Source organism: Archocentrus centrarchus, chromosome 20, assembly GCF_007364275.1.
Source record: "Archocentrus centrarchus isolate MPI-CPG fArcCen1 chromosome 20, fArcCen1, whole genome shotgun sequence".
Taxonomy (NCBI): Eukaryota; Metazoa; Chordata; class Actinopteri; order Cichliformes; family Cichlidae; genus Archocentrus; species Archocentrus centrarchus.
The window spans coordinates 8,074,265-8,088,121 of record NC_044365.1 but is presented as its reverse complement, the minus strand read 5'-3'; the positions used below and the strand labels follow the sequence as shown (position 1 = coordinate 8,088,121).

The window sequence follows — 13,857 nt, the reverse complement described above, 5'->3', positions numbered from 1 at the left end:
TCTTGTGCCCATATCTTTATTCAGGTTTTAATGTACCTGATATCAGGAGGGGGGCAGACATCGACAGGCACATTAAAGCCACCAGCTTAATATTGTCCTGAAGCCCCACCCTCTTTAGGAGTGAACATAGGCCCTCTGAGTGTGCACAGTGGTGTCTGGGACTGTGACATTAACTCTGGATTCTTTGGATGCTGTGGAATGGGGTGTCCATGGATCAGCCTTGACCTATGCAACCTGTGGCTACTTAATCAAAATAAGCTCTGGGTGTTTTGAAGGTGCAATAAACACAGTGAGCTCTTTGTCGAGTCCCTTGAGCCATTCATAAGCAGGTTTTGCAGAGTGGAAGGTGAATTTTGTCTAACTGAAATGAGGGTGATCTGAGTCTACAGTTCAGGTGGGTTGGAAATATCAAACATTCACATGAGCCAGGACCCGAGGATTCCCAGCAAAAACTTGTATGATAATGAGATTATGAGCGCTCTTCACTTCACCTATTAGTGGTTTTAATGTTGTGGCTGATGTTGCACTAGATTTAGTTTTTTTATGCTTCAGACAGTATTGAGACTAACTTGAAAAGATGCAGCCTCCTCATTCTTTCATGGAGGATCATTTCATTCACGCAGCTGAGGCTTTGATGCAAGCAGCTCCAAAAACACAGAAATAAGGTTTCATTTATGTGAAGATTACTTCCTTTGTTTATTCCCAGAGTATTTGTACAGTTTACTTCATGATGATCATGGTGAAGTATAAAGTGACTGCAGCCATGACATCTTTACAGAGTTGTTTCTCGTTTTTTTTAGATGTTTTAAGATTTTAACCATCAAAGTTTAATATGCTCCTGCCTTGCTCATGCCAGCAAAACAGCTCTGAAGCCTGGACTCCAGCACCAGTGCATTAACTGCACTTCTGTTCCATCCTGGAAGTTGAGACGTTGGGTCGTCATGAAAAAGACTTCCAGAACATACTTTTCCACTGATGGTCTGAAGTGCCTTTGTACTGCAGTTATGAGATATCGGCATTATTTGCTTCATCTGCAAGTGGTCATAATGTTTCTGCTTATCTGTGTAAATCACAGTCTTAGTGTCACATTGATCGACAAACTCATGGATATGTTGCTTAAAATGTCATTCTGGACTTTACTGTGTAGATGCTTTCTGAAGCTAAATCCTGCATTCTATTTTTATTACTGGACCTTTTTTTTTTAAATAATTTTTTTGGCCTTTATTTGACAGTTCATGGTGAAGAGAGACAGGAAGCCGGGAGGAAGACATGCGGTAAATGGCGACCAGCACCATCCACAGCGCCACACATCATAAGCATGGTTGCCTGGCCACGCTCTGAGCCACCCTGGTGCCCAATTGCTGGCCTTTTTTTGGACAACCTGGTAGATTAAAGGAAATACAAAGCTGGAAAAATGAGACAAATATTTTTTTCTCAAGTGCGTAAGTGTCAGGATATTAGTCCTATTCTGTGGTCTGTGGTCATTTTTCAGAAAATTTCTTAGAACTTTTACAATACACGGCAGCGCTGACAGCTAGGTTTTCGGACAGTGACACATTTTAATTTTGCTTCCATAAACTACCACAGCTGATTTTAAGCTGTTTGATTTGAGGGCCAGAAAGATGTCGATGCAAGTAAAGGAGGCGATCAATAGGCTGGAAAACAAATGAACAAAAACACACAGAAAAAAAAAAATCCAAATAAACCTATCATAGCGATATCAACAACTCTGGGAATCTTATACATTATTAAAAAGACAGAATGCACTTGCCAGCTCTGCCACACCAAAAGCCCGAAGACCACAGAAGACAATGGAAGTGGATGACTGCAGAATTCTTGTCCTGGTTAAAAAAAACCCTTCACAATATCTACCCCAGTCAAAGTCTTGGGTAGATATTGTGAAGTGGTAGGCGTGGCTTTGCCAAAGCCTACAATCAACACGTGCTTTCATGAATATAAATACAGTAGGTTTACAACAAAGTGCAAACCACTGGTTACACTCAAGAAGAGGAAGGACAGATTAGAGTTATATCAAAGAGCCTGCCCTTTACTGGAAAAAATGATTTGTTCAGATTCAGGCAAATACTGCAAAACTGTGCAAACTGACGATGAGCACTTTGCAAATGAAACCCAAGAGTTTATCGAGGCAAATAAATTGGATATTCTTCAATGGTCAAGTCACTTACCTGATCGTAACACACAGATCATGCTTATAAGACACTGAAGACAAAATTAGAGGCAAACAAACAAGCAGCAAAGGAAGGTCGCTGCAGTTAAGGCCTGGCAGAGCACCTCAAGAAAGGAAACAACACTTGGTGCTGTCCTTGTATTCTATACTTTAGCCAGGCATTGACTGCAAAACATTTTCATCCAAGTATTATAAACAGTCCTTATATTTAAGGGTATGTTAGTTTGTCCAATTACTTTTGAGCCTGAAAATGTGAAACTATGGATAAAAATGTCCTGAACAAATAATTCAGTTCTTGTGTTAAACTCCTTGAATTAAAATTATGCGTCCCCACTTCAATCACATCTTGATTGTTTGATTTAAACTCCACTGTGGCAGTGTATAAGGGCAACACTGCAAAAATGTTTCACTGTCCAAAACTAACTTCATACGCTCCCAAGCAGTAAGAGGTAATAAGGTACAACATCAGGAGACAGTCCTGATATTGTTTAAAGTCAAAAAAAAAAAAAAAATGAAATTAAGAAAAATGTTCATTTTACTCTTAAATAACATAAATAAGTATTTTACTGTTTGTTCCTCCTTACTGTACAAACCACAAAGGTGCAAATAATTACTGCCTGTCAAGAGTACCTTGGAGGATGCTGTTCCTGTGATGAGCTGCAGTAAAGGTACAAGGTCATTTATTTTCTGAGACTTCCTGAGCCACGGGGCCAAGAAAAGTAGTTTTAGCTTGCTGCTGCATTCTTTTAAGCATCCATCCATATACATTTACTCTCCCCCTTCCTTCTCTCCCAGCAGCGGACTTCAGGTTTTTTCTCTTAATATTTAACCAAGTCTCTGTATATCCATGTGTGTTTATGGGACTGGAAGCAACTGATTTGAACCTGCTTCATCCTACATGTTCAGCTGGACATGATGAAATGAAACCTGATTGGATTACTGTGTGTGTGTGTGTGTGTGTGTGTGTGTGTGTGTGTGTGTGTGTGTGTGTGTGTGTGTGTGTGTGTGTGTGTGTGTGTGTGTGTGTGTGTGTGGCTCAGACAGTGACTGATGTGCTGATCATTAGCTGCTGTTTCTCTATTTCCCACTGAGTGAGTGTGTGTTCTTGTATGTCCTCTGATTTTTCATTTGATGGAAGGAAACAGAACTTAAATGAAGAACGGAGAGCAGAGAAATGTAAAAGGTGAATCTGTTTGCATGGGATGAAGTGAAGTAGTGGGAAAATGAAAAGAAAGGGTGGGCCTTGGAAAACTGTGAATGATAAATGAGTAGAACGAAAAGGAGCACAAGTGAATAATTTACTAGAGAAGGCCCATACACAACAAAGGTGTGTGTTTATGAGTTCAGAAAGGAGGATATGATGCCAATGGGACTGCACAGGATAGGAGGGGGGTGGTGGTGTGCTGATGTGGGTATCATGTGAATAATTACATGTATTATCACTGTAGAAATAGCTAGTTAGAGACCAGGCCCAAAGGGAAACAACACCAATATACTGGAGTACTACCATAAAGTCAAAATCAAAGCAGCTATGAGTAATTTACATGTAAATAAGAATTGGTTAAACTCCGACAAATACTTTATTCTACATTTTCCATAATTCAAACCTTCTTGTCTGTCAACATTTTTCACATTTATATGTTTAAAGTTCAAGCTGAGATCACAGCTGCCTTGTGCGTTATTAGAAAGTGAACACAATAAGATCAGCTCTCACTTGGAGCTCATAGACATGAAATGTTTTCTCTGGCACACACAAAAAGGCAGAAAATGGGCCTCGATTTCAGCACCACATATCCACACAACAGTAGCAGCTGTACCACCAAATGACACAATGTATCAAATTGCACGCTTCTCCACATGAGGCCATTGATCCTTACAAGGTCACACAGATCAATTTCACTGGGCTGTGCCCAGTGCTCAAAATAAGAGTGCTTATGAAACAGTGAACGGGGAAGGCTTTGGTAAATAGCCAGCAGCTGGATTAATCTCCTTCATCTCAGCTTTTTGTTAACTGATTAGAATCGTGCATCGTACATTGTCACTTTATTGTGAGTGATGAACTGGGCTCCTGTCCTGGAGACAAGAGACAGCAGGGTAGGTAGTAATTCAAATGTGTGTAACGGTATAGTTGTACTTCCTCACACACTGCTTCCAGCATCCCCTCCTGTCCTGCTGCCATGAGGTAACAAGCCTGGACCTCATGACAAGACAAGAGCAGTTCGTCATGCAGGTTGGCTGTTGGATAATTTCTATTCTGTAGGGAGTCTGTCCAGTGGTAACTATGAGCAATGGCAGGTTCTCCAGTATCATTGTGCTAATTTGTCAGTGACTGTTACAGCCCTCAGCAAAGCTCTTCCTTTGTAGTGTGTTTAATGGTTTGATATGCTCCTTGTAACTCGTGCCTGTTCCTGTTCTTCATCCTGACACCCCCCCCCCCCCCCCCCACCCCCCGTCTGCTGCTCCTTCATACCACCTTCATCCACAATTTGTTGCACCTATATGCCAACCAAATTACAGCACTTATCAACGCACTTGCTCAAAAGCATTATTTGTGGCAGCTGTGATTTAGTGTGAACAGATAGCCATAGTCTGAAAGTTCCTGTGTGTTACTGGCTTATGTTTCATTTGCTTACATGTGTCTGTTTACTTCACACCACTGTACATGTTGTGTTTTTTGATTCAAACACATGGACATTACTCATTAAAACTGTTAACTTCAGCTCAACCTCTGTCCACTTGGTAAAAATGTTGACCATTAGTGTAACATTTAATTGTTTAATTGTTTAATACTCTGCTTCTAAACTGATTTAAGTAGTCTTTGATTTTAAAGCACAGTTATATGTGCATCACAGCGCAGCACATCTTTACAGAAAGCATGACGACCGCTTCAACAGAAAGGAAGCAATTTTAAACATTTTGCTTTGAGGTTTTTTTCTCTACTTATACATATAAATACTGGCTCTCAGAGCAGTTCTGGACTGCAGTATGGATCGTCTGCTGCATGAGCCAGCATGATGTGGAAAGCCATCCCATTAGAGGCTGACAGTGCATCACTGCCAAGCAAGCTGAGCAGCTCACTCAAAATGGGATCAGTTTGGAAAAAGGAAAGTGACTCAGGGCTGAGTGGATGCTGTCAAGAGGGAGACTGCATTAAATCACTGTATGGAGTCTCCCGAGGAGCCTAATAAATGGGAGAGATTGCACCACAAGGCATCCTGAGACATGCACAGCAATAAGTCCAGCTTGTGCACAAATCACAGAGTCACTTCCAGCATTGTTATGGAACATTTCTGTTCTATTCCAGATCAAGTAGAAGTTTAGGTACACAACAGGCCACAGGGTTTCAAGGGGGCAAGAACAATGCTGAATGACATCTGATACACTGTCTAATACATAATAATATCAAGTGAGGTAATTTTACATGTGCTGCAGCATGACATCACTTTTTAATCAGACAATGGATCTGTACTCCATTTGCTGATGAAATTATCTGGTTGTTTTATACTGAGACAGAGCTTTGACCACAAAGTGAATGATAATAATTCCATGTTATTCAAAGGTTACACTGGATGGTAAGTGCAACTCAAAGGGGTAGTTAGCAGTAAATGAAGTAAAGTTTACAGTAATGGACTACAGTGTGTTGGACTGGTGCAGCTCTGTGGATGGTGCCCAAAGCCACCGTTAGCTTCAAGGAGCAGTCACTGATCTGAATTTAAGATGATTTATCTGTATTGTAGGGTCTTTACAAACCATTACTTGAGGTGACTGTTTGTTGTGATTTGGCGCTATATAAATAAAAATTGAATTGAATTAAATAATGCAAAGGGAACCAGCCATTTACAATGCACACAACTTTCAATGCAATTTAATTTAATTCAATTCAATTCAATTTTATTTATATAATGCTAAATCACTACACACAGTCACCTCAAGGTGCTTTATATTTTAAGGTAAGGTAAGATAAGATAAGATAAGATAAGATAAGATAAGATAAAACTTTAATGACCCCACAACGGGGAAATCTGCGCATTACAGCAGCTCAGTATAGAGAAAAATGAAAAGGATGAGTAAAAAACAAATTTACTAAAATAGAATAGAATAAAATAAAATAAAATAGAATAGGTAAATAACCTGCAATAAAACAGAGAAAACCCCAACAATCAGAGGACCCGTCCATGAGTAAACACTTGGCAAAAAAAGTAATTTGCCACAATCGGTTGGGGGTGAGGGGAGGGAGACAGGTCAAAACACACACACTGTGGAAGAGAGCCAGAGATTAATATTGATTAAATGCAGAGTGATGAAGAAACAAGAAAGAGAGAGAGTGAAAACAGGTGAATGAAGAAGAAACACTTGTGGGAATCGTGGGAAGCCCCCAGCAGCCTACGCCTATAGCAGCGTAACTATGGGATGGTCACATGATCCAGCCCTAACTAAGCCTTATCAAAAAAGAAAGTTTTAAGCCTAATCTTAGAAGTAGAGAGAGGTCTGCCTCCTGAATCCAAACTGGGAGCTAGTTCCACAAAGAGCTGAAAGCTGAAGGCTCTGCCTCCCATTCTACTCTTAAGTATCTCAGGACCCACAAGTAAGCCAGCAGTCTGACAGCAAAGTGCTCTATTGGGGTGATACAGTATCATGGGGTCTTTAAGATAAGATGGGTCAAGACCTTGTATGTAAGAAAAAGGATTTTAAATTAGATTCTGGATTTAACAGGGAGCCAATGAAGAGAAGCCAGTGTGGGAGAAATCTGCTCTCTTTCTAGTCCCTGTCAGTACTCTAGCTGCAGCATTTTGGATCAGCTGAAGGATTTTCAGGGAGCTTTTAGGAAATCCTGATAATAATGAATTACAATAATCCAGCCTAAAAGTAATAAATGCATGAACTAGTTTTTCAGCATCACTCTGAGACAGGATGTTTCTAATATGCAAATGCAAGAAAGCAATCCTATATATTTGTTTAATACAGCCATTGAAGGACATATGCAGGCCAAAAATAACTCCAAGATTCCTCACTGTGTTACTGGAGGCCAATGGCATCCAGAGTAAGTATCTGGTTAGACACCATGTTCCTAAGATTTTTAGGGTCAAGTACAAGCACTTCAGTAATGAAAATATATGCAATGCCTTATAATATAACTGCCTAAGAGAAGCATGTATAATATAAATAGAACTGGTCCAAACATAGAACCCTGTGGAACTCCATAGTGTGGGAAGATATGATTCCAACCACTGCAGCGCAGTACCTTTAGCAAGCTCTAATCTCTGTAGTAAAATATTATGGTCAACAGTATCAAAGCTGCACTGAGGTCTAGCAGGACAAGCACTGGGATGAGTCCACTGTCAGAGGCCATAAGATTATTTGTAACCTTCACTAATGCTGTTTCTGTACTGTGATGAATTCTGAAACCTGACTGAAACTCTTCAAATAAACTGTTCCTCTGCAGATGATCAGTTAGCTGTTTTACAGCTACTCTTTCAAGGATTTCTGCGATAAAAGGAAGGTTGGAGATTGGCCTATAATTAGCTAAGATAGCTGGGCCAAGTGATGGCTTCTTAAGTATTGGTTTAATTACTGCCGCCTTAAAGGTCTGTGTTTCGCAGCCCATTAATAAAGATAAACTTATCATATTTAAGATACTAGTGATACTAATGATAAGACTTTGAGGAATGGGGTCTAGGAGGAAGGCTTTCTACACTGTCAGATAGCAACTAAACCTCCCAAACCTACCAGGAAAATGCCAGGCCTTGCTAGTGCATGGTAGAATCTGACCGATACAGGACATTTGGTGATTTATAAATTCAATATTCCAATATATCAGCTGATATTTTTAGTTTCCCTAACATTTGTTATGTGTAGTTATTTATTTACTCATTTACTCTCTGCTTGACTCTTCAGCTCGTTATGTTTGTGGTGCACCAAATACATGTTGCTAACATAGGAGATTGCCCTCTGGTGGTCAAAGGCAAAGTCTCTAATATACTTTTTAATTTTTAATTTCTATGTTGTTATAATATCGATAGATTGACAAATAGCTAATATCAGCCAATAATATCGGCCGGCCAATAAATCCGTCAAGCTCTATAGCGTGGTAATCAGTTTAGCAGTATGGACATGCAACCAAAGGGTTTCCTCTAAGAAATGAAATTGTGATTTGAAAAAAATGTTTGATGAACTGTGATAAATGAGCAAAAAACTAAGAAATCAGCCATTATATACTCACTGAGATTGTTAAAACCATGGTTTAACTTCCCTTACAGTTGCATTTAAAGTGACCTCAAAAGGCATATTTAAGGGACCTCTGACCCTTTGATATCTCTATATGAGACAGTGGACACTGACACGTCCCTTAAATGGTAAACACATTTGTGACTGGTTAGATACTATTGTGAGACAGGTGAGTTTTACCCTACTGATGATGTGTTGTTGGAATAGTAATCCTGCTCAGAACAAGAGGAACCGCGAGTTCAGACATTTGGTAAATGTGCTTGGCTGAGGAGTCAATGGTGCGAAGCCACCATCTGTGGGATTAGTGCCATCAAGTTGAAGCTTCGTCTTTGTCTGAACTGTGTTGGGTAGTGAATTCAATGCCAAACAACGAAAATTTAGGGTTACTTGAGTCTAGCATGTAAAAGATCCTTCTCACTGAGTTTAAAACATTCTCTGTATATATTACCAATACAGAAGAGGGTTCATACACTGCACAGGTCAACTTCTTTCTTCAGGCATAAGCCAAAAGATATATTATCACTGCTGTCTGTCTGTCTGCGAGAGTACTACTGAACTACCAGGCTGAATTTCATTTAAAAAAAATGGTGGAGAGGCCGGTGATTTGGTTGCACATCCAGATCACGTTCAGTAAAATTGTTATATATGGCATTGATCTTGGAGGATAATACACTCTAGGAGGGGCTGTCTGGTAAATGTCTCAGTGGTTATCAGAATGTGTACTGCAGACTATAGTGATCTTTTTTCTCTTGCAACAGGAAACAATATATTTTGGATGCGTGAGGCAATAAACTGTTATTGAACACTAACATCACATTTAAGTATTTTTTTTATTTTTTATGTTGTGTTTTCTTGCATCTGCTTTGTCCACAGCTGATTCTAGACTAAGGCAGTTTTCCAGGAAAAAGTACTGGATGAGAAAATCATTTAGCTGATTTTGTTTTTTATAAAGCAAACATGATTTTCATGGATTACATCGATCCTCTTACTCTGCTCCTGAAACCAAAGAACTACCCAGTCATTTCTTTTCAGTGCTGTACAGTCCGTTGTGCTGGGTTCATATTAGAAACTTGTGATTTTTTTATTTGATTTTTTTTGGGGGGATTTTTCCTTCAAAAATACCTTTTAATTTTATATACATAGAGGGAGTTTTTACAAAATGTTTCTAAATATTCCCCACACTGTACGTTATGGAGCCACCAAAGAACAACAGTGAAGAAAATAAAAGAAGCATGAAGCCAGTGTTTTAGTTCCTCTACTTAAGCCACTCGAAGCTGCTCCAAGAAATCAAGTCAATCTCCATGGACTCCCACGTTAAAGTCTCTGACTTCATAGCATACAAAACACATTTACATCCTGCCACAACATAAGGTTTTAGCCTCTGTAGATAGTTTCTATCTACAAATAGTTCATTGAATCTACTGATGCCAGGCTCGAGACAGGCACTAGGTGTACACTAGCTTGTGACCCCCATGATGCTGGGTTTGTATCTCCTCCCAGTCTCAAACTGGGGATCTTCTGTGTGTGAAGCAGATGTGTTAACCACTACACCACAGAGCCATAAGGCATTAATAATATTGTGGCTTTTTGTGTGATACACCATCCAAGAAAATTGTGCTTCAGTTTTTGTCAGTGAAATCTGCTCAGTATTTTATTAGTCTGTTACTTAGAACTAATTAGCAGGTATGTGTGTCTGTGTTTTGCTCCAGTTTATAAATGCAGCTTGTTACCCCATAACAGTACTTCACCCTTTCACTCAAATATGGTCACTAACACAGTGGCAGTGGCTGAAACTCTTATGCTGAAGCTTAAAAATGTGGAGTCAGTATCCACTGGATGATGTGATAGTGGCAACATTCATCTATTATGCTTTTGACACACATGACTCATGTTAATTTAATTAAGGGAAAAATGTATTTGTCCAACTTAAGTTGTGCTCAGTATAATATTATTTACCACTCATCAAAATTCAGCCTAAAGTAACACATTTTAAGGCTAAATTAACTTTAAAAAATGTCATTGAAAATGAAATCAAAAGAAGGCAGCATTCAGTTATTTGATTACAGTAGTATATCAACTTAATATATATTTGGACCTAGAAAAAGTCTAAGCTAAAACATGATTATCTCAGAAAGATTAAGAGTGTGACCCAAAGACTAAAATGTAGTGAAAACCTTTGTGGTCATTCTGTCTCTGACTGCAGTGGATTGGAGTCTGCTTAGACTGGTTTTCAATCTCTTTGTACTGATTTCATTGTCTTTGGCATCTACTGCTAATGATTTTGTGTCTTCCTGCAGGCATTTTGCATCTTATTTGCATCTATCTGTGTTCATTTTAAATCTATTTTTAGTTTGGATCCATCCATCTGTTCTTTTCACATCTCTTTCTGGTCTTTTTTTTTTTTTGCATATTTGCTACCATTCTGCATTTTGTTGTAGACATTTAAGGTTTTTTTTTTTTTTCCACTTGCTTCTGCTTTTTCTCGTCATTTTTAATCCCCTTGTATGTTTGCCTCTTTTTGCAACTGGTTTGTATGACTTTTTTATTAATTTTGCCAGTAATTTTTGTCTTTTTGTATCTGTTTTTGTGCCACTTTGTGTCTCCTTGTGATCATTTGATCAACATTTTAAACAAATGTTAAATTATCACTTGAAACAGAGGCTCTGTCATACCTGTAATATACCTCTGAGGTTGTACACAACAGCCAGAAATCCATTAATAATATTCTCTGAGGAGTCAGTTTGTTGTGTCACTGTTGTATTACGAGCACAAAAACTATGTGCACGAACCACCACAATCTGGTGTAAATAGGAAACAATGCCTTTATGCTAACCTTGAGTTAGATGAGAATAACATTGAGCATGGAGACAGCTGCAGCCTGTGAATGCCAGAAATATCTCTGAACTAAACCTTTGAAGACATGATTGACAATCAAAAGATTAAACTGTGGCTAAACTGACATACTGTAGGTTCCAAAATGAATACTGTTCCCATCTTTGAAACACTCCAAAAAATTATGTAGATGTATCTTGTTTTAATGCTGCTTTTAAAGCCGGAGATGGTGGTAGTAGTGTACAGATTAAAGAATGCATATACATTTCCTGGGTTACTTTGTTCTAAGTCAAACATACTCAAAAACATTAGCTGACTTTAAGTTTTATTCATCTGAGGCATTTTTTTCTCAGAAGCTTGCATTTTGCAGGCATGCCTGAGGACAGGGATGAATAGTGATAATGTAATGTGAACACTTTATGTGTCTAAAGATACCTGTAATATTTCAACACATGCATAGGTAAGGAATTGAGACAGCTCACCTCTGTGCTCCACTTGGGGTTGACAGTGTTGCAGACCACTCCAGAACGTTTCTCCTGGCCATGGTGTGGCAGCGACGGGAAGATGCTGTGCTTTCCAGGCTGAATGGAGAGCTTCAGGTACGGGTCTGGATTGAAGAACATTCCCTTTTTCAGTCCCATTGCCTGGAGGTCTGAAGATGGAAACAGAGGGTTTTGTGAAATCAGGAAGACATGCATGTCTGGTCTCTGTTCTTCTGTGATTCACATGTTTCAGATGAGATCCCATTTGACTCACTTAAAAACCATTTTAATGCAGTTTGTTAAGACTCAGTATTTTTAGAAGCAATACATTTAGAAACATCCCCACCAGTCCAGACAAAACCGAAGATACACAAACTACTCTGAATAAAGAGATCGTTTGCAGTTTCTGAGCCCTCTGTGCTCCTGGAAAGGCTCACAGCTTTGAAAGTGTTTTTTACTTCTCCTCACTTTTTTTAAAGCCATGGGCTTCATTTAGAAAAATGTCTTAAACTTCTTCCTAAGAACACAATAGTGTGCTCAGATTAGATTCATGAAAGAGCATAAACAGGTTGTTTAGAATCCAAAATCAGCACAAATTGAGAACACCTGCTTACCCTCGTATATGGCCTGCACAAATTCAGTTTAATTCAGTTCAATTTAATTTATATAGCGCCAAATCACAACAAACAGTCGCATCAAGGTGTGTTATGTTGTAAGGTAAAGACCCTACAATAATTCCAGAGAAAATCTAACCGTCAAAACGACTCCCTATGAGCAGCACTTGGTGACAGTGGGAAGGAAAAACTCCCTTTTAACAGGAAGAAACCTCCAACAGAACCAGGCTCAGGGAGGGGGGTCATCTGCTGTGTCCGGTTGGGCTGAGGGGAGAGAGACAGGACAAAAACCACACTGTGGAAGAGAGCCAGAGATTAATAATAACTAGTGATTAAATGCACAGTGGGGTATAAACATTAAAAAAAAGTGAATGAAAAGAAACACTCAGTGCATCATGGGAACCTCCCAGCAGCCTAGGCCTATTGCAGCATAACAAAGGGAGGCTTCAGGGTCACCTGATTCAGCCCTAACTGTAAGCTTTATCAAAAAGGAACATTTTTAAGCTTAATCTTAAAAATAGAGAGGGTGTCTGTCCCCTTAATCCAAATTGGGAGCTGGTTCCACAAAAGAGGGGCCTGAAAGCTGATTCTGTGAATCAAATGCAAGATCCTCAAGGATAATTAAAGAAACATGTGACCTGAGGTGTCACAAGCAAGGTGTCAGAATATCAGTCAGGCTTGGCAACAGTCATATCCAGGACAAATTCATCACATTTTACTAAAATCTGACCAATACTCGAGGAGGAGCAGTGATTTATTGGCTGAGTGATTTAAGTGATTCTTGACAAATTGGAAAAGTGCCCATAAAAACGACAGAAGCATCAAATGAGGACAGAGTGTGTGAACACACAGAGAAAAGCAATGCAGTGACAGGAGGGAAATGACAAGACTGGTGCTGGCAGCCTACCTGACAGGGAAAAGTTAATAAGTCTTCTGTTGCCCAGTCCATGGTTGACTTCAGGACTGACCACTGGCTTCAGTACCTGAACACACACACAGATATAAGGCATTAATAGCTGTTCAATAACAAAAAGAACACGATAACTCCCCCAATCCATGCAGTTCTTCTACACCTGCATTCTCCTTTCACTCCTGGATTATTAAACTTTAATGATGAGGGAAGTGGGCCACTGCAGCAAAGAAACAGAAAGCAAATAAAAAGTAAAGCTACAGAAACTAAATAATACATGTATGTTGAGGCCAGCTTCATCTGTCTGTTAAAGCTCCATTTTCAGTGTGGCTGACAGCGTCCTGTGATCAATACTCTGTCCTCATAATCCTGACATTGATCTTAAGCCAGGAAGAAGGAGGAAAGAAAAATAAATGGAGGGGAGTATTAGCATTCCTGTGTTGCATTTGCTTTAACACACAACAGCAATGTTTGACATTCCTTATATACTAAACCCATGGGGAAACGGAAATGATGGCAAGGATACCCATAAGGTTACCTACTAAAATTATTAAAGTCAAAAAGCTTAAGTTAAGGGATTTACTACCTTTAGAGCATCAACCAATT

The 13,857-nt window shown here is 39.3% G+C and overlaps 1 protein-coding gene across 1 annotated transcript in view; it reads right to left on the bottom strand.

Moving 5' to 3' along the window:
- hecw1a (HECT, C2 and WW domain containing E3 ubiquitin protein ligase 1a) overlaps positions 1-13,857 on the bottom strand; it is a 79,727-nt gene that overhangs the window by 44,412 nt on the left and 21,458 nt on the right. The window contains exons 5-6 of the mRNA XM_030756604.1: positions 13,249-13,324; positions 11,728-11,897 (exon numbers count right to left, since the gene is read on the bottom strand). Of these exons, the coding sequence (XP_030612464.1) occupies positions 11,728-11,897; positions 13,249-13,324 (246 nt within the window). The remainder of the gene's footprint in view (positions 1-11,727; positions 11,898-13,248; positions 13,325-13,857) is intronic.